The sequence below is a fragment of the Pelodiscus sinensis genome, chromosome 21, assembly GCF_049634645.1.
Source record: "Pelodiscus sinensis isolate JC-2024 chromosome 21, ASM4963464v1, whole genome shotgun sequence".
Classification (NCBI taxonomy): Eukaryota; Metazoa; Chordata; order Testudines; family Trionychidae; genus Pelodiscus; species Pelodiscus sinensis.
Window position 1 is genome coordinate 9,866,257 of NC_134731.1, and position 22,184 is coordinate 9,888,440.

Below are 22,184 nucleotides of genomic sequence, written 5' to 3' on the forward strand. Positions count from 1 at the left end.
CAACTTTCGCACCACTGTAAAGGGGTCAATTCTCATAGCTTCAGCCTCCCTGCAGAAGAGATCAGCTTATGTGGATTTGCCCTCTTCCCCTCTCCCCAAAATTGTTACTGGTTCATAATGTGCAGGGTTGCGTGAATGAGAGCCTCATAGAGAGCCACCAGACTAAGCACTAGGGTCTCTCGGCAGTCTCTTTTGGGCAGAAGAGACAGAAAGAGACAGAAAAAAAGGAACAGGAATTGGGACTCAGACAATTTGGGTTTCCATTCCCACCTCTGGCACAGATTTCCTGTATAACCCTGGGCAAGTTCCTTGAGCTCTCTATGCCTCATTCTTCTCTGGCTCCCATGTGTTTGTGGCAATTGGGACCCTGCAAGAATCTAGATAAATAATAATAATAAAAAAAGAACAGGACCTACTCCACCCCCAACTTCCACCGAGTGTTTCTTTTCCCACAAAATCAACCCTGCCTTTAAAGACACTGACCTGGTTGCTGTGGTAGCTAGGTAGAGGAAGATCCTTAATGCAGGTCGCTTCACCTCACATCAGTTCATGCACACATCAGCTTCCATTTCAGTTCATAAAGATTTACTCTCCCTATGTTTCTCATGACGATTTACGTTCCCCACTCCGAGTGAAGCTCAAGGGAAACCTGTCAGTTATTATTTGTTTGTATTACAGAAGCACCTAGAGACTAGGGGCTTCTGGTACTAGGCTCTGTACAAACATCGGAGACAGTCCCTGTCGTGGGGAGTTCAGTGTCAGAGTTAAAGAACAGAGACAACAGGGCCAGGTCCACATGCCAGCGGAAGGTCGGCTTAAGGTACGAAATTTCAGCTATGTAAAAAACACAGCTGGAGTCACAGTACCTTAAGGCAAGCTTTGGCACCATCCACACAGGGAGGAGGAGTAGTACTGGGTGCCGACGGGGGCGCCCTCAGCATTCAATTTAATGGATCTTTACTAGACCCACTAAATCAAACTCCAGCACATTGATCGCAGAAGCATCGAACTTCCTGCAAGTGGAGACGTGACCTAGGTGGATACCACAGATAGGGTGAAACCATGAGACAGGCACTCATAAAAACAGTGGTCACAGCAAGGCAGCCGCCTAGATGTTGTTGGCTGATTTTGTACGATCATGGCAGAGAAATGTTTTGAGGCGGACTTGACGGATTGAAATAGGAAATGGACTCTAAATTCACATGGCATGCTATGTTCCTTGACATAACCTTTCAATGGTGTTTCCAGTGAGTTTTGAGCTTAAACACAATATGGCAGGCTTCCCGTGAATTTGAGTTTTGTGGCCAACTGTTGACCACTGACCTGAATGACCATGAAAAACAAAATCTTCATGCTATTTCCTCCCTGCTCACCTTATAAAAGCAAGGGCTCTGCCTCCGGTAACAAGTACGCATCTCAACCCCATGTTCTTTTGCGTTCTCTCTAGGCAACAGATGGCAAAGTTCCACAACTACCTCTGCAACGTCCCTTCGTTTATTATCAATCAAAGGGCTAGTTATGCCCAATTCAATGTCCTCAGACAAATTCAAGGGGAGTGATCAGTAGAGGTGTGTAATTTCATTTCGCAACTGTATTCTTCAGCTTCACCACCGCGCAAAATGTCACAGAGTCATTGGTTACACCTCAGAGCAGCCTTCATTGCAAACATCCCAAATGATACAAAACAATCTAGCCTGGCTAGATGGACAATTAACAGGAAAATGAAGTTTGGATTAACACCGTTAGAAACAATAACCCTGTAATTAGCTTCTGCAACCACAAAACAGACTACCGCTGGTTTCAGAAAGATGAGCATAATTTATTATTTTCACAGCCCACAAGGACATAAGGAGAATGTTAGCAAGCGGCAAAGAAGTTTTAACTTAGAATTAAAAGCAAACAAACAAAAATAAAATCAATTGGGGGAACGAAATACCACTCTTAAAACCTGGCAAATCAGCATACCCAATATCGACACTCAGGATTCTCTCAAGGGAGTAAACATTCTGCCATAATCTGGGAATGGATCCTTGGGGTGGGGATTTAATATTCATTCAAGATGCTGCATTGGCCACTCTGGTCAAGCTTAACTCTTGTCCACAAAGAAGCATGTTGCACAAGCAGTGGCAAGGTAAGCGCTCCTTGCATGGCTCTGTTAACATGCCCCTAATCAGACCTGCAGGGAGCATCTTTAACCACAGATGAACACTTTTCATCTACAGATCTCAAATTTCTTTACAAAAAGTGGCTAAACCATTATTATCCCTGTTTGGCTGATGGAGAAACTGAGGCACAGAAAGGGGGCAGTGAGCTACTCCAGGGGATCAAGGGCTGGACCAAGAATAGAATCCAAGACTCTGGCCAGGTCTACACTCCCAGAGAATGTCGAATCAAGATACTCAATTATGTAGTCGGAGTCACCATACCTTGTTTCATGTTTTGCCTCCATCCCCATAGCGGGGGGCCAACAGGAGCAAACACTTCTGTCAGCTTCCCTTACTCCTCCCAAAAGCAGGAGTACTGGCTTCTGTTGGGGGCACCCTCTGAGTTCGATTTAGTGTGTCTTAACTAGACTCACTAAATCGAACTCTGGAAGATTGATCCCAGGAGTGTTGATCTTCTGTTTAGTAAAGACATGGCCTCAGATCACCTGGCTGAGTACCCTGATGGAGTAGCACTTTGCTCTCCATGCTGATGCGGATCTTTGGCATCTGTAATAGGCCCGAGGGTCACCATGCCTCTCCGCCAAGACTCAGTCATTGCCAGCTGCAGAGTTAGTTTGTTTTTTTCTTTTTTGTGATGAGAGACCTTTTTGCTGGGAACTCAGCTGAGATCACCAAATGCATCCCCCAGAAGTCCTTGAACAGACACCAGACGGTAACGACTTTTGGTCACTGCCAACCTGGGCCAGAAGAAGCTGCTACTGAATGCTGATCTGAGAAATGCAGAGCAGTTGGTTACCTATTCCATGCTTCATCAGGTAGCAAATGGTTCATGCTGGGATAAAATAAAACCCACTGGACCATGTCTAATTTGAAGACAACCATTTAGTATCAGTGACATTACATGATACAGGCTAGGACATTTTTACTGAATTTGGAAGTGCCAGTTGATTTCACAGAGTGGAAATATATACAGATATCTCAAAGATCGGGCATGCCGAACTGTCCGGTCAACGTGGGCAATCAGCCCATAAATCTTGATATTAAACCAATTCTTCATTTCAGCTTTTGCTGTTCACCTTAATAATCTCCAGATTTTGGTGGCTGCCCTGTATGTGGGATCTTTATCGGGTTACCTAACAAAGGAAATGTGAACACTAAGGGGGGGGGGGGGGGGGGGGGAACGGCAGAGAAGCTAAAACCCACTGTTTTTGTTTAGTCTGGTCTTGAGAATTGTTACTACACTGGAGTATTTTTGGATGAGGACTGAGCAGGCTAACTTGCTGGAACCTTGGACTGTTGAGGTGGGAAGTGAAAAGCTTGTTGTACCCAGCATAACAAAATAAACTGTCAGCTCTCAACATCAAGATGGTTCAGGAAAAGATAGCTACAACTTACCAAGGAAACCAGAGCTATTTCGGGGGAGGCAGCCAGGGGCGAGGGAGTGTTCTTGTATTCACAATACACAAAAAAAGGATTACTACCCAAAGACAAGGCAACCTTGTCTTACCAGCAAAGTATAATTGACAGCAAGTTGGATTAGTTTAACTGAGATGGCATGCTATTCATGCAACAGCAAGCCACAATTACTGCTCATCTAATACTAAAATCTGTATTCACCTAGTAAGGCTGTCAAGGCCCCATTACACATGGGAATAGAGGGAAATGTGGTGTATTTTTTTTTAAAAGACCCTCAAAGTTTGGCAAATCAGGGGTGGGGAGGATGGAATAACTGGTCATTTCATGCTCTTCTCTTCCACCCCTCCTCCCTTATTTTTGGTTCTGGACATCCAACACTCAGTCATCTGAGGAAGTGGGCTGCGCCCACAAAAGCTCAAGATCCCATCTATGTGTTTTGTTAGTCTTTAAACTGCTACCAGACTATTAGTTGTTTTTTACATTTATCCTGTGCAGACTAACTTGGCTACCCCTCTGAAGCTTATGATACAGACCTCAGTGACTGCACGACCACGACAGAGTGGAACAACATCTCTCCCACCTGTACAGGAAAGTACCTTGACACTAGTGTCTTAGCAATAGAGCAGTCCCTCTTTGTTGCGTCTCCTAGGGCAAGACCTCTTCCTGCCCATCCAGCAGGCTTTGAAAGCCCAATGATGAGGTTTGACTCATAGCCTATCCTGTAGCCTGCAGCAGTTACAGGCAGTCCCCGGGTTACGTACAAGATAGGGACTGTAGGTTTGTTCTTAAGTTGAATTTGTATGTAAGTCGGAACTGGTACATATTGTAGGGGAAACTCTAGCCAAACATTTCTCCAGAGCTCAGTTTTATTCTCCCACACCTCACTTCCCTCAGTCCTTTATTCTCAAGCTGAGGTGTCTGCTGAGAAAAGCTGCTCCGCGTCTCCCTGGTCTGCTGGGGGGGGAGCGCTAGCTTCACGTCTCCCTGGTCTGCTGGGGGGAAGCAGCTAGTGTGGGATTTCCTCACCCCGTTTGTAAGTAGGGATCCGATGTAAGTCGGATCCATGTAACCCGGGGACTGCCTGTAAATGCGCCATGCCTATGGGTTTGGTTGTTTTTGTGTGCGTGTGCGAGAGACTTTGTTTGGGAGGGTGGCATCCAAGTTACAGCCATTCTGAAGTGTCCTTCACTTGACAGATGGGACTCTCAGACTTGCATCGCCTGGTGCGCTGCGAGGGAGCTGCTTCCTGGCATTGCGTCTCTCTGAGAGAACAAAAACCTGAACAATCCTGTAGCCGTCGCTTCTAAAACAATTTCTCTCCAGCCTTGCTCCCACCTCCTGTCCTGGCAGGCCTTCACCCAGCATGAATGAGAATATATCTGCAGGCAGTGGCCATGATTACTGCCAGCTCTTCGCACTCTGGGCCGCAGCAGTGGCAAAATAGCATCTCCCAGAAACATTAGCAATATTCTTGGTTTCTAGCTCTACAGCCTGGGGGAAGCAGGAAACGTGAAATCATGATAAGCAGCCAAGTTTGGCTACAGCTTGATGTGACTTGTGGCACATTCACTGTTGCAATCACATGCCTAGAACCTCATTCAGGGCTGCAGCCCCATTGTGCCTTATGGACACATAATGAAGAGGCGGTTCCTTTCTCCAAGGAGCTCTCCCATCAACAACCACAGTGGCCAGTTTTAGAATGAGGGACTGGCATTGGGGCTCCCGCGTTTAATTCCTGACTCTGAGGCTAACTTGAGACATGACTTAGTCACATAAAATCTTTGTGCGACTCAGTTTACCCACATGTAAAGGGGGGTTATAACAATAAGCAAACACTATCAAAATGCTGCTGATCAGAATGAGCTTATGTGCTTTGAGATCTTCATACAAAAAACACTAGAAAAGGACAAAGGGTTGTTACTGAAGCAGTTAACAGGGAAGATAGAAAACTGCTCAAAACCAAAATATATTTACATATATGCATATAGAAACAGGGCTTCGACTGTCCTAGTCACTATCACTTCACTTGGTTAAAACTTTCTGCTGGCTATTTCCTTCAGTCTGTCCCTTTACACATGCCCGTTGGGTAAGCCAAAGTTACAGCCCAACTTCAACCTTATGGCCACATTAAATCACGGAGTGCAAGGCCACTTGGTAAGTCTCCTTGAAAACAAACTCTATAAAGAGCTAATTTTCTACTCTGTGCCCAGAACGCCTGCCTCTACGCATTGCATTCCTCAGCTGTGGAGCAGCCTGGGGCATACTGTCACCTACAATAAATCTTACTATCTTTACATTCATCATTTTTAAAATGCATCCAGAACTACAGTAAAATGGAGAAGAAAAATACAGTGCGAAGAGCAGTAGTACAATCCTAGCAGGAGAGGCAATGCTGTCTAACAGGTGGTGTTCTGGTCTGGGAGACTGGAGTTGTAGATGGAATTCTTTCCCTGTCTTGTTGACTGTTGTTGCTCGAGAGCAGCCACTATTGCTGTCTGTTTGGTACAGCAGAATCCTGTACCAAACAGGATTGGTACTGCCTATCCTACTACCCCTACTAAACATCCCACAGGTTTTAAAAAGTGGGGAGGGGCTGACTGAGGGATAGCAGATGACACCCAAAGTTTTGGCAGTTACAACCTCGATTGCTTGATGGGCTGTTTTAGCTGGGTTGGTACCATGAGAACAGACACACAAAATAGGTGGGGTAATATCTTTTATTGGAGAAATTTACAAGCTTTTAAGCTGTTCTTCAGGAGCAGGGAAGGAAATCAGTGTCTGAGCACAGGAAAAATTGGGACAGCTTGTTAAGCATAAGGTGTAACATGGTGTAGGAATCCAGTTGAAATGGAGGCGGCAATACAAGACGGTTATGGGAAAAGAGTCTGAAAGAGGCCGTGAAGGAGAAGCAGGTAGGTGTGTGTTACAAATTGTTGCAATGAGCTATGAAACTAGCCCATGCTTTTTGGTATCCGGAAGTGTCATGAATTGAAGGTCCCTGACTCTTCTTTTGAAGGTGTTGTGCAGGTTTTCTTTGGGAAAGAGTCCTGATCAGATATGGAGCGACTGCTTTATGGAAAGAGTTTGCCCCGGGGCGCTGTGGTGTTTTTATCATTTTTCTGTGCGAGTTCATTCAAGAGCAGAGCGATTGTCTGGCTTCACCCACATAATTGTTGCTTGGGCTTTCAGGGCACAGGATGAGGTACCCCCCCAGGATGTGACAGGCATGTACAGGACCAAGAACCCTGAGGGGTGTGTTGTGGGTAAACTGATCATCCTAGCCGTGGAGAGAGTCTGCCGATTTTGCATCTGTTGTTCAGAGAGACCTGCTGCCACTGAGTTGTATGACACGATAGGCTTGCTTGCTTGCTTACTTCTGATGATGAGCTTGGTGAGGTTGCTTGAAGGCCAAAAGAAGAGGTTCAGCAAAGATTGTGGTCCCGATCACATAATTACAACCATATTTAATAATACCTTGTATGGGGGGGAAAAGGCAATGTTCCTGCCAATCTTTTCCACTCATGTTTGGATTTTTGTATCTGTGTGCCAAATACATTTTGATGCCCACTGAGGCATGTGCAAATGTGCACTACCTACAGAAACAGAAAACCACGCTGTGGGTGCTCTTCTAATCAGTTGGGTGACACTGGAAATGGGGGGCAAGGGTGGGATTGATGATTCCCTGTTCTGTTCACTCCCTCTGGGGTATCTGGCATTGGCCACTGTCAGCAGTCAGGACACTGGGCTAGATGGACCTTTGGTCTGACCCAGTATGGCCGTTCTGATGTTCTTATTCCCATGGCTTGGACGAAACGTTTGCTATGAAAGAAAGTTGTGGGTGAGGATGAAATGAGCTTTGCAAGGTTTATTGGGTAGAATTTTGCACACTAGATGTTATCTGGTAAGTATGTGAGGCAGGGAGCAATTTGGTCACCGTTTGTGACGGGGGCGCATAGGGAGGTGACATCCACAGTGGCAAGGATGGTGTTCTGGAGGAGGCGGTTAGTTTCTGGAGGAAATCAGTAGTGTCTTGGAGAAAGCTGGCCCTTTATGCAGTGAGCGGTTTGAAGATGGTTGCTGAGAGTCCTGATTATACTTCAGAAAGAGTGCCACAGACTAATATGATGGGTCTGCCTGGGTTGCCTTGTATCTGTGGCTTGGGAAGCATGCAGAAGGTCCCTGGGAGGGGTTGTAGCGGTGAAGAGTTTTCTCAAGTGTTTTGGGAAGGATTTCATGGTACCTTTAAATGTCTGTGTGAACTGTGGTGTGCGTGGGTGCGGGGGAGGGAATGGGGACAAAGGTGTCTACCTTTAGTTCTTGAGTGGTGCCAGAGAGTTCTTCTATTCGCTTTGCCGACATCATCGTGAGATAGAGGTCAAACTGGCAGACACAGTAAGCACTGTCTGGTGGCTGGATTTCAGAGACTGCTTAGCTAACTTTTAAGGTGACAATTTTAATCTAGTCCACCTCAGAGGGAAAAGTTGCCGCCACCACCACTGGAATACTGGTTGGTGGCTCCTATATATTAATGCATAGGTAGCGACAATTTAGTCTTTCAATCTTAATCCAAAGCCTATCGCAGTCAGAGTCCTTCCATTGACTTCATATCAAGCCTCCAGTGGAAAAACATACATTGAGGGTGTCAATCTCACTGACAGTCCCCACAGAGAGCCCAACAACCGGCTGGGCCTCTGGCTGAACTAATGGCTAATCCCTAGAGGCAGGGATCTCTAAGGTCAGGCTGTACACAGGGGTGCCATTAGGGATGTAAAGGGTTAACCAGTTAACCAATTTCCCGGTAAGCATCACCCGGTAAGCTAAGTGGTTTACTGGCAGCCCCGCTGGGCCCATCATGCCATGGCCCCCCACCCACAGGATCATGGTTAAACTTAATGTTTAAGTGGTTCATTTTTCAAATGGGATTTTACATCCCTAGTGGGCATGTTTATCTTTGCTGTGAATGTTATATTAGGGGCCAGAGCAGGGGTAGGCAATAATTTTTGATGGGGGCCACTCTAGAAAGTTGGAAAGTGGTCAAGGGCCGCACTCTTCCATATTAATAGAGGAGGTGTGGGATATGGGATGGAGGTTGGGTGAAGGAGGCAGTTGTGACCTGGGGTAGGGGACTAGGATGCAGGGGTTTGGGTTGTAACCTTGGGCAAGAGGGGGGCTGTGACCTGGGGAAGGGGACTAGGGTGCAGGAGGGGGGTGCAGGGATTTGGGTTGTGACCTGGAGCAGGAGATTGGGGTGCAGGATCTGGGAGGGGTATGGAGGCAGGAGGGGGGCAGAGGTTTTGTGGGTTGGGGGAGGGGGAGAGAGGGTTGGAGTTCCAGAGGCAGGCTCTGGCTGGAAGACTTACCTGCCTGATTACCAGTCAGCAACCTTCTCAAGAAGGCCTCCTGCCTGCTCCACCCCCATACTGGCTGCAGGGGTCATGTGAGTTTTTAACAGCTATGAGACTGAGGGAGATGGAGGGTACTTCCCAAGCTGCCTGTTAACAACAGGCAGCTTCCATTGGCTGGAAACGGCCAATGGGATTGTGCTGGGGGCAGAAGCAGCGTGTGAACCCTTACCTCCCTCTGCTGGGTCCACAGCTGTTCAAATAGCTCCAAAACAGCCATTTTTCTCAGCAGCATGCACCGGAGGCGTGGGGGAGGGAGGCAGGGAGTTCATGGGCTGGATCTGGAAGCTTGTTGGGCTGAATCCGACATGCGGAGGGAATTTTGCGGAGGTCTGGACCGGGGGTAGGATCGCCAGAGCTGTCAAACCAGGGCTAGTTTTCAAAAGTGCTAAATTCTTTTATACTTTATGGGCATATGAAGGATAAACAGAAGTTTGTAAGAAATCCAATAGCTAATGTGTGTATTCATCTGTGAGAATGCATCCTATTATTTTTCTTAGCCAGCCAGCCCTCCCCTCTTCCCATCCTGATCCACCTGTTCCAACTTTTAGCCGGTAAACTATTTGGGTTTATTCTCTGGTTGCACAGCCCTGGGCATAATGGGGTCCTGATGTAGTCAAATACCAACTCCCACAGTATAAATAATAAATACTAATATCTATTGCATTCTACACCACTGTACAAAATAATTTTTAAAGAGAGCCACTGACCCCTGCCATAAATCCCCTACCCCCGTGTCACAAAGACAGCACGCTCAGTTTCTATTTGCAAAACAGTCTGCTTATGCAGGCAAAGCATATTCTGGGGCTGGTTTGGGTTCTTTTTAAAAATGTTTGGAGATAATCTGACTCCCACGTAAATTCAGAGTTTCATTTATTAAATGCCTCGCTGGCATTTTCTTTTTCGCTTTCCCACTGCTCATTTACTATTGCAGTTGACATTCTCAGCTTTATAAATGGCAACAGAAGCAGAAGGGATGAGCTAAAATTAGCTTACAAGTGAGAAGCGAAGCTAGAAATAGGCTCACAAACAACAGTAGCCAAGTTGCCTTCATTTTCCCACTATGTGGAATGACAACTTCTTGAAGATGGGAAAGAAAGAGATGGAGGGAGAGAGCGAGCGAGATCGCCACATTATGAACTTCCGTTGTTAAATCTGGAGGTGTAGTTGTGATGGCTGTCCCCTTCTCTGACAGACCGGGGACCTCCAGAACTAAATGAGCTCCCACGGCTTGAGCCAAACAGCCAAAGCTTTGTAGAGGGGGGCTGCAGATAGTGGTATCCTCTGCAAATTGGCACACAGTGGGATCTATCATGCACACTTACCAGCAGGTTGCACAGTGGTCAGTCCAGGCTGGATTTCTAGCTGCTAAAGTTAAGCACTTTCCCAGGTCAATGATCAATATCTCGCCATGTGTCATTTTTAGGTATCTGTGCCAGTTCCGCTGCCCACCCACACACGGGCTCTCTCTTTTGTGTGGATTTGGTCATTCATCCACAGACACGTCAGCAGTGCGATGAGTCAGGCCTGTGCCTACCTCATGCATCATCTACTCTCTTGTGGGCAGCTTTTAGAAATCAGTGCAGTGAAAGGAGTGAACCCCCCCACACGAAAAAAAACAACAACCCACATCCCCAAAAACTGAAAAACAGACCCAGAGCATCATGCTTTTGTATTCATGGACGGAGGAGGTCTGACGTGTTTTGCAAAGGTTCATTTAAATTATCCATGACACCAAACGGCAGCCTACACGGTTTTATCCCCTTCTCAATGTGAAACTCCCATGGCCTCTTCCCCCACCCCACCTTCTTTTTTCTCCCCTCTCACCATAACCGCCCTACACCTGGGATTCCTCAGGTATCCTTTAGTTTGGCAGGACTCCCAGCTGCTCCTCACCCACGGAGCATGGGGAAATAGCTGGGTACAATTTCTCAGCAGAACCAGACGCTAGCTGAAATGTGTTACTGGGTAACTAGAAGCTGAGGGCTCCTGCCCTGAAAGGACCCCTACCCCCTTGAACTGCCTTCTGGGGCGGGTCTCAGCGGAGCAGCTTACTCTTAAGTGTGTCTCTAAGCACCACCACAGGGTAGCTGGTTAGTCTGTGCCTTTCTCCCTGTTCTTGCCCAAAGGTGAGGAACTGGTGTGAAGTCTGGTGTGCATAGGGTCTCTCAGCCTCATCGTTACAGGCCCATTAAATATGGCCACAGTAGCGCTGGAGGAGTGTCTAGTCCAGCAACACCAAGAAGGGAGGTCAGAAGACATCTTGAGAAGTCAGGAGGGGAGGAGCTGGCTAGTTGCCTCTGAACTACAGGGAAGTGGAGAAGCAGGTAAGTGTCATGGCTGATGGGTCTCAAACCTGGGCCTGCCAGGGAGCAGCCACACGCCATCCACCCCCCTGGGAGCACCTGCTGAGAGTTGCCTAACTGGGACCCATAAAGACCAGGCCCAGTTTGAGGTTCGTTCCCTGAGGTCCAATTGGCAGAATGCCAGAGAGGCTGATTGGCCCGCTGGCTCTACATAAGCCAGCTGCACAGGAACAGGAAACTGGTGGAACAGCTAGTCTCCACCCTGCTCAAGCTCCCTGACATCTGACTCATGGTTCTGATCTCCAGTTTGTCTCCTGACTCTGACTTCCTGGTATTCTTGCCTACCCATCTCTTGACTCCTGTCTCATGACTGCAGACGATGGCTCTGGTTTCTAGGCCTGGCTGTCACCGTAAGATGCACACTGCTGAATACAGAGGAAAATTTCTGGGGTTACCATCAGTGATCCCTGTAAGCTGTGCGCTTGTGTGGGCAGCCAATTGATTAGCAGGGCACTCACAGCTCTGTTTCTACTGGTGGTGCACATTCACACGCGCTTCAGTGCACACAAAATTATTCTGCACATGAATGGAAAAGATTAGAGGGAGCACTGGTTACCATATTGGGGAAACAAGCTGGAAGAGAACACACAAACTAAGCAGTTCCTAAAGCGAATGACAGTAAGGGGTGTGAAAAGCCACTGAACTTTTCCGATGAAGGCAGGAATGCAGGGCAACCAAAGCCAGACGGGCAGATCTAGTAGGGAAGCTGAGGGCCAGCTGAAAACTCTTTCCTAGTCCCTAGTGAAGTCAGGAGGAAGAGGTGTAGCAACATCACATCCACTGAGCACTATGTATTGTACAATCCCCACAGGGAATGAGAAACTATTGAACAGCTGCAGGAACTGAGTTGTTCGGGTCCTTCCTTCTAACCAATGCTTTGCATCTGCAAACTGGCCAAGCCAACTATGACAGCATGGCTGAAAAACACCGTGTGTGCATGCATCTCTGTCTGTCTGTCCGCTAGAGCCAGTGACACACACACAGGAATGTTCCACAGATGCCACTGAATCCAATTAGCAAGAATAATGTCTGGAGGAAATTTTGCAACACATTAGCTCTGAAAGAGTGAAATGTTCAGAAGCGCTTTGCGTTGACCTAACTCTCTCCCTTGCAGAAGCGACGAAACTCTAAAACTGTTTCCAATGGAGTCAATAGTGAAACTACACAGACTTCAACGACAGCAGAATTAGGCCAAGGTTGTATGCTTTTTAAAATACCTCTCCCCCCATCATGTATAAAAACATAACACACACATGCAGGAAAAAAAAGTGCAATCTGTCTGAAATTCGGCAACAGATACAACATTCCACGATGAATGTGTCAAATTAGGGGTCTCAGGCCACAGCTCACTTTGTTTTGTCCTGCCAACGTGATTTTGCTGAAGCTAAGTTGCTCTCTAACGCACCATCCTTTTTTATCTCATATCTGTATTGCACTAAGTAGCTCACAAAGGACCAGCGCTGGATTCCATAGCTTGCTGCTGATTTACATCAAGCTAAGAATCTGAATGCCAGGAAAACCACATAGTGTGAAATAACTGAAGTAATCGGCGAGATATTTTCTGCATCCCACTAAATTTTCACATTCCATCCGCTGCTGGTGGATAATTACAAAACAGAACAACAAAACACCTAGATGAATGTGACATATGGACAAAGCAGCAGGAATTCTTGTGAAGCAAAATCGGGTGCCTCGTGTCCCTTAGGGTTCTCTGAGCAGGTCACCAAACAGCAAATAAAGGCAAACTGTCTGATACGGGTTATTCAAACATTTTAAAATCGTTTGACAAAGAAACTTCATAAGAGGTTATTAAGAAAACGAAGTAGTCACAGGGTGAGAGGTCATGTTCTGTCATATAGGTTAGAAAGCACCTCTGGGTGGGCTCTTACAAGGCATTCATCACCATGCCCTCGATAGAACAGGGCACAGCCTTCACTTTCAGTGCTTTCTGTGAATCTGTACCTCTGTCATTTGACAGGCAGTGTTGACTAGTGAACAGAGTACTGAATCGGGACTCAAGAGAGCAGAGTTCTAGTCCCAGGTTTGCCACTGATCACTGGGGTGCCCTTGGGCAAATCATTTTGCCTTTTTGTTTCCTCATCTGTTTAAAAAGTAAATGGGGGGAGGGGAGTAAGAGACCCCAGACTCCTTTGTAAAGTGCTTTGAGATCTACTGATGAAAAGTGCTGTAGAAGAGTGTTTGTACTACACTCAATGGCCCCTAGTCCTGATCAGGGTCGCAATTGTTATAAAAATATCAGCCATGATGGCCATTGTGATAAAGTGTGTAGGCGTGTTGGCATGGAAAGGATTTCCAAATTCCTGTCTATTACACATGATCTGGTGTCACATGTCAAGACAGACTTGTTGCAGTTTTCACTCTGAGGCTTTTGGAAACAAAGCATGCCCCAGAGAACGGGATATGAAAACACTATTTTTCCTTCGCCAACTTGCAAGTCTTATCCTCATTTAAGTTAACACTTTTACCACCCCTTTTACTCTTTTTTTTTTAAAAGAAAAACAATCAGATGTCTTATTAGGACAAACAGCATTTAGCTAATATATAAAAAGAATTTGTGTGTGGGAAAGGGAGAGACGTTATTTCAACCTGTATTTGCACCACTCTGCATTTCTAAGTCTCATTAGTGGCTAGAAAACATTAAAATGTAATTGGCAAAAAGAAAACATTCCGAATAAGCCAGGCTAAGCTAGGTACAAAGTGCATTAAAGTTAACAGACCCAAAGTAGGAACCGTTACCTCTCTATGCAGTCCGCACCTTCAAAGTCTGAGCATGACATCTCAACATATAGCATACTAAAGAGCTGTTATTTTCATTTCAGATGCACATTGCAGCGAGGAACAATATGAAGAATATTATTTCAGTGCCCTGGGAAAAATTAGCAAGTCAAATATTGAATCAGGCCTCTAGCATATGCTAAGGAGATTGCTTTGATCTTATCCACACTAAAAGCTCTATTATTGAATTTAAAGTCTGTGAACACATATCAGACCACTATACAATGCACATCTGAATACATGTTTGAGAAGCAAGGGATGTTTTGACAAAGGGAAAAGAATATTTTAACTGAAAATATCAAAGTTATTGCATCGATTGAAATACAAATGCTTTTCCTTTTTCCCATCTGGCTAAGGAAGCAAACCTCTACTCAAGAGGAGACTGGGCTTTAGAAGAACTTCAGGGATCGTCTTGCTCCTGCATTAGGACAACTGCATTGGGAGATGCATTCAAAGAGACACCGTAGTGGAGTGACAGCAATGCACCGTGATTCTGTTTGGTTCCCTCTGGTGGGCAGCTGCAGCTTCTCTAACCAGGGATATTAATCAGAGTTATAGCAGAATCAGCTTATTCTGCAGTAACCACGCTAGTCAATTTCTGTGTGTTGAAAAGCCCTTCCAGCGGCCATAAATGGTGTTCCACTCCTCTTCCCAATACCACGATGTTACAGAGGAGAGAGCAGTTGAAGTCAGTAATTAGGAGAAGAGGCAGGAACTTGGAAGACCATGGCATTTGAGAATAATCAAGTAGCCCGATTTGGATCATCTTTGCCCCTGTGGCTGCTGAGTCAAATTCATATTCTCTAACGGTGCATTTACACAGCACCTTAAGCCTGAAATAAGATACACAATTTGCGCTATGCAAATTGTGTGTCTTATTTCAAATCTATTTTGAAATAGCTTATATTGAAATTTGGCACGTCTACTCAGCACCAAATTTCAAAATAACATGCTATTCCGAGACATCCCTTAACTCTCTTGGAACAAGGGTTACCGGGATGCTGAAACAGCATGCCCATTATTTCGAAAAATATTTCGAAATTACAGGATGCTTGTGTAGATGCAGGGTAGCTATTTCGGGATACCTCCAGTATCCCAAAATAGCTGTGTAGGGTAGACATACCCTAGTAAACCTGTGCAACCCTACTGACAGTCCCATTTCAGCACACCTTCCTCTGAAACATCTGGTGTTGGTTATGGCCAAGACAGGACACTGTACTAGGCATATTACCGATGTGACCCAGTATGACAATTACTAGGTACGTGAGTAACGAAAGCCTCGCTATCTGCCCTGAGGTTAGTGGGAGAAATAAGAGCGAAATAAGCAAAATTCATAAGAGTGCTCACCCCCACCCTAAAGACAAACATCAGACCCAGGATGTCTACTAAAGCAATTAATTTTATGGAGAACATATCCCCAAAGGACCACCTGGGCACAGCATGTTTTTCTTATAAATGGCAAGATTTCTCTACTGCTGACATGTATATTGGAAAAACTTACCATTTTATTATTGATTTCATGAAAATGAATCTCACAGACTTTTTCCACCACGTCTTCATTTTCAAAAGTTACGAAGCCAAATCCTATTTATTAAAAGAGAGAAAGGAGGAAAGTGTAAGGAAAGTGTTAATTATGTTAAAACAGGAAAGGCTTCATTCAATAAGGCATTTTATGGGCAGTTTGAATTTTTGTCACCTTTCACACACACAATGAAGTCCTGTCAAGGACTGTGGCTCGTAGAAGCTACACTTCTTCCCCCCTCCCCACCTATGAAACAAAATATCAGATATTTAATAGGGTTCTGTCCTTCCTATAAATTTTTGATACATCCTATATAATTTTATAGACCTTCATTTCCTTGCTACTGGATGGCTCACTACCTAGAGAACGGAAATAATTCTCTGTTACATTTTATAGGGGTTTGAAGTAAACCATACAGAATCCGATTACATTACATTTCTATGGAACCTTTTTGGTTTCAGTTCCTCTGAAATTCCAAGAGACTTCTCCATTAGGGTTGATTGATTAAACCACAAAGAACAAACATTCAAAAAAGGGAGAGAAAATGATCCCTCATTTACCCACTAGCTGTGAGAATGAAAAAAATTAATGATTTCACAAACATGTATCAGCACTTTCTGTTTACGTTTGCCTCTGAGCAAACAAGAAATTTACTCGTCTGTTATTTATAAGGGTCAAAAGAGAATGGCTTTGCTCGTGCAAGGAAGCAGTCTGTATAGTAAGTGCTTCTTGGATCAAAACAGGTCCAGGCTTATCCTTTTAGTACATTGACACAGTGAACCCTAAGGGTCAGCCAAGATTTGGAGGTAGTTATTTGTCCCTTTCTTCCTGAATTACTTCCTCAAATACCTCATCAGGACATCCTGAGGCCTTTAAGAAACTATTAAAGTTTAAGACCTCTGATCTGATCAGTCATCTTTTCTCTACTGCCGCTTCAAAGGAACTATGGATTTGGGCCAGTTTAAGGTTGTTTGATGCATGCTGTCTGCCCGCCAGCTATACACTGTATTTACTCTGTTGGGTCCATGCTATCTTAGACACTTCACACTAAAGAATTTTGGCAGCCAGCTACAGCTCTGCATATTGATTTTTCACTCATCTTTTTCTTTAAAAAAACCAAAAAACAACCACCCCACAATGCAACACCTTGTTTCTTTCAAGCACTCAATGGATAAATAAATATTAAAATCTATTAAGACAAAGTGAAGGCTGTCGATAACATAATAAATCCAAACACCAAATTAGCATCAAAAAAAGCCTTTTGGCCTTCGATATCGGAATGATACATCTTTATCACACAAAAATATACAAACAGAAATGCATGCTGCACTCAGAGTTCATTACAACTTGTGTTTTAAATCAAACCAAAATTACAGTAAACCAACGGACATAAATAAGCTCGCAACTGTCTGGTTTATTTTACAGAGTTTTGCACTCAAACCAGCTGCACATGAGAAAGTAAATATCTCGGTCACTCGGGGAGGTACTCAGCTGACACACTGATATGGCTCTCCTGACTTCCATGAGCTATACTAATGCCAACTGAGAATCTAGCAAGTTGTATGTTACAAACCCAGAGTTTCTTGTTATGAAGGAATCTAGTCCAAACCTTGCCAATTCTCACTTTGCATCCACTAACCAGTTTCTTCATTCCCAAAACCTGCCCCTCCTCCCTTTGCTTTGTCTACACGACGCAGCTTATCCATAGTTTGTTGGCTCCTTCTACCCCCAATGAGCAGTGTTCATGTTGTTAGACACGCTGTTGAAACCGACACTTGTAGCACAACTTATGTGTGTGTGTGTGTGGGGGGGGGGGGGGTTGGGGAGAGAAGGAGACGAGGTAGTTTAACACCTCTGAATGACCCAAATTTTGTCATTCAATTGCCTGTGTAGACATCATCTGATTCTCAGCAAAGATTCTGCAACTATTAAGTTGCTATAGTGAATCCAGCTATTACTATGCCTTCCATTGCTTTGGCACACAATATACATTTGCTAGAAAACTTCATACTAGCAAATAATTAAAACCAAACTATGCTTGTGAGTGAACAAACTACATTTTAAAATGCAGTGCCCTTGAAGTTGTGCATGGGTGTTTGCTTATTCATAAATTCACAGAATGCTGGTATCCTCAATGGGTCTCTCAGTGATTAGAATGAACTAGTGAGGTTTAAGCACCTACCGGTTGATTGGTTTAGGAACACAGAGTAATTTTAATACTGTTGAATGCTTCCCCCTGACACCTCTCCTCAGGTAAATTACAACCCAGAATGGTTTCAAAATATCCTAGGAGTCACAGCATCGGACTATTATGTTACATTAACATCCAAAAATTTCCCTTTGCATCTTTGTTCAGAAAGCTATTTTACTCAGTACTTCAAGCATGTCGCATCTTGAATCATCTTATCCAAACTGGTACTTTTATTTGTCTTCTAAATTGCTCTGCTTAATACTCCCTTACATAGGACTGCGGTTGCAACTCAAATTTTTCTGGTTAACGGACTAAACATGACATCCTAGGAATCTAGGGACCCACACTGTGTTAAGTAATTATTGGTGTTATTATAGCAGGACACCACAGGGAACCAGTTTTGCCCAGCACAATGAAATGTCCCGTCCAGTTCTGCAAGTCATTAATTGCTGGAGCTCCACAAACATCTTCATCATTAGTAACTCATTAGTGAATATTGCAATGGAGGATTTCAGTTTCGATTTGTTTTCAGGACTCAGTGCAAGTAACAAGAAGAGAGGGGGATTTTTTCAGGAAATTAGAGCTGATACGCATAACTCCACCAGAAAACCCACCAAAAATCATTACACGTTCAAACTAGGAAATAAATTTCTCCTTTCCACTCCCATCCGTAAGGCAGAAATGCAGGCTTATGAAGACATTATTTATCTGATTAAAGAAGATAGACATGTAGCTTTCTGTATTTACAGGTTTTATAATAGAAATAACAGAACAATCCAATGGTGTCAACTCTCATTTGCAGGTTTTTAAAAGAGCCCTACCATTTCAAACATGCCTGTCTATCTGACTTGATGAGAGAAAACAAACTTGATTATGTCTAAAAACATTTATTTCTTCCTCTTGTGGCAAAGCAAAGAAGCAATGAAACAATTAATTATGAGTAAATGCTATTCCTTAACTGCATAATCATTTTACCTAGTGGATGTGTTATCATCTGCAATACATTAGTTAAAGTGGTGATTAACAAAGCAAAACAATAAGACTGCAGGATGACTGTCTGCTAGTGGATAAAGTGCAGGACAGGGAAAATGGAGGATTCTGAGTTAGAAAGTGGAGACTGGACCATCATTTCACTGTGGGTAACATTCACTATTGGGCAGAAGAGCCAGCATCATGGCTTTCAGTAACACAGGTTGAACCTCTGTAGGCTAGCACCCTCAGGACCAGACCGGTGACCAACCAGAGACTTTGACAAACCACAGGAGGTCAATATTGTCTAGCAGCATTACCACTACTTCCACTGCTTGCTGGACTCTTAGGCTACGACTAGACTGCAATCCTCTTTTGAAAAAGAGCGTCAAGACTACAACCAGTACTTTTGAAAAAGCAAGCCACTTTTTCGAAAGAAAGCATCCAGGCAGTCTGGATGCTCTCTTTCGAAAAAGCACAGTTTGCATTACGTAGCGCCTTTTTTCAAAAGAGAACTTTCAAAAAAAGGCATTCTTCCTCGTAAAACAAGGTTTTCCATGGTCAAAAAAACTGCCGTGTTCTTTCAATTTACTTTCGAAAGAGCGCAGCGGCAGTGTAGACGCAGCGGAAGTTTTTTCGAAAAAAGGCCACTTTTTTTTTTCGAAAAAACCCTATAGTCTAGACACACCCTTGGAGGACATTTAGGGCTATATTAGCGCTAAATAACAGCACAGAAGACTGAGAGTCAGGACTGGTGGCTGTAAAACAAACTTTATGGGATACAGGAAACTTGGCCACACCCATGCTAAGTGGACACCTGGCCAATTAAAATCATGCCAGACCGCACATGTTGCCAGACCAGAGTGTGCCAGACTAGAGAGGTTCAACCTGTATATAAGCCTCATGCCAATGCTTTGCACAGGGTGAATTCACTCTTGTAACTTCATGTTTCAAATCAAATTCCTGTGACAAGTTAAATGAACCCCCCAAACCTGGCTCTTGCTTAAAAGAAATCAGGAAGTTGCAACAAAGCCGAAATTACCGACATAAAGACGTTACCCAAACCTCTATAAATATGGGCATCAATCTGAAATTTTAAATCTAGATAACATCCAAAAACTTAAATGGGGAAAAAACCCCAATACCACTAAAGCATACAGATTTCAAATCAGCTACAGGCTTCCAGGGGTAAACTGGCACAATCATCTCTATTAGAAGAATGCAACAGTCTACCAATGCAGAAGCCACTGTTAGTTTCCATCTGTAGCAGCCCTTGAAGAAAATGAAAAAAAAATATTTTTATTTTCCTGCACTGAGTAACCACCTTATTTTGCTGCATTTTTACCGGGAATGAACCCATATTAGAAGGCCATGTCAGATCAAAACAAGAAAGGAGGGAAGGACCCAATCACTCAGTTTGCAATAGCTGCTGACTCTGGAACCAAATATTCATATCCTGACTCAGTCTCCAGAGATGGATTAATTTAGTTCAAGCCTGAAACACTAGAACATCCGTTAAAATGAAGGGATGGTCTGCTCTGTATGGATAGGGTAATCAGATAGCACATGTGAAATACTGGTAGGGTTGCCAGATGGTTGAAACAAAAATACTGAACACCTCCCTCCACAAAAAAAAACATTGGGCAAAAATTCTGTTGAAGGAAAAAAAAAAGGGGGGGGGGGACCAAAGTTGTTGAGCCCTCCTCTCCCCCCAAAAAAAGACTTCAAGACTTATTAAGAAAAAAAATTAAAATAAAACGCATTAAAACAGCATGTCCCCTTTAAGAGCGAGTGCAGGGATAGGAACATGGGAGCGATTGAGCACTAAGACCCAATGCTTTCCTTTGGTCGGCAACCATTTTGTGCTGGCAGCCCTGTGGAACCAGGTAAGCATGGGGGCTGGGGTTGCGGGCTGAGGGGGTTGGGAGGCCAGGCGCTGAGTGTGTATAGGGTTGCCAGGTGCCTGGCATTTTCGCCTCCTGTCCGGGAAAAATATCAGAAAATACTGGACATTTTAGGTGCCTGGTATTCTCTGAATTTTTTTACTGGACTAGAGGCGAAAATACTGGACTGTCCAGGTGAATACTGGACACCTGGCAACCCTAAATATTGGAATGGGATAACAGACACCTATATAAGACAACGCTCCAAATATCAGAACTGTCTCTATAAAAACAGAATATCGGGTCACCCTGTGTATGGACATAGCACTTGTCACGGCAGAGAGCTTGTCTGGTTCTCCATCTCACCTATATACCAAACATCTGCCATGACCACAAACCCCCCTACTGCTAATCTCCACCGAGAGGTGGAAACATTGCAACTAGTGCTGTATGTTTTACAACACCTGCAGGATCAAGCCCTGAGGTTGCAAAGTGGAATGGGATCAATGGGACTATGCTCATCACAACGTCTTTGTTTTATGATGACATTTTAATTGCCTGGAAAGCATCCCATTGATTATAATCCACACATATACAGCCATTTAAAAACCCACAGGCATTCATCAAGACCACCACATCATAGTTTAAATGCAGCAACAGATCATTCGCTCTGGAATCAAAACCTCATAAAATAATCTGTGGTACAGTTAAAATAAAATTTAAAACACTCCAGCTTCCAACTTCTAACAACTGCATAAGAAAAATATTGCTGTATGCATGCCCCATTAGTCACCATAATGAATACACACTCGTTTTTAAATTACCCAAAGTCTTCTAAAGCTTTCTGGCTTAAACAGTTGATTATTTCTTACAAGAGGTACCAGGAGTCAACAACAACAACAAAAAAACATTCCATGGAAAGTGTACGAAGGAGATTAACACAAAACAAAGAAGGCTGTTTAAAATGGTGACAGAAATAGGATTCCGGTTGTCAAGGAGCACACATTTTTAAATGAAATTATACCGCATCCTCCTGAATGAAGCTATTATTGGAAGCTAACAAGCTCTATTTAAGAGATAAGCATTTAACAGAGTCAAACAGTTGGGTTTTTTCCCCTTGATTCAAATGAATAAAACTGAATATTCATTTGAATAATCCTTTCAGTAAAAGAAAAGACAAAGAATAGGGGAAATATATAAAGAAGGAAACAAATGCCCCCAGATGAGAGCATCTGAGCCAAGTGAAATCACTGGAAGGAAGCAGAGACAGGAATCGTGACCTTCAGGTGGAAAAAAAAAGGCTTCCTTTATCATCTGCTCAAAAAAATCATTTAATCCCATTCACATATTAGTCTATGGCTGTTGATAGACACTGAAATTGGGCCCAGAACTTCTTCAGGGGTATTGATTAATGTAGCGAACACTATCAGAACAAAAACAAATACCTCTAGATTCATTCTGTATGCTAGTTTGG

The 22,184-nt window shown here is 44.0% G+C and overlaps 1 protein-coding gene across 26 annotated transcripts in view; it reads right to left on the reverse strand.

Moving 5' to 3' along the window:
* The window catches only part of MSI2 (musashi RNA binding protein 2), a 470,472-nt gene that overhangs the window by 104,769 nt on the left and 343,519 nt on the right, over window positions 1-22,184 (reverse strand). For all 26 annotated transcript variants that reach the window (XM_075904806.1, XM_014581344.3, XM_014581342.3 and 23 more), the window contains one exon: window positions 15,647-15,729. In XM_075904806.1, coding sequence (XP_075760921.1) covers window positions 15,647-15,729 — 83 coding nt within the window. The remainder of the gene's footprint in view (window positions 1-15,646; window positions 15,730-22,184) is intronic.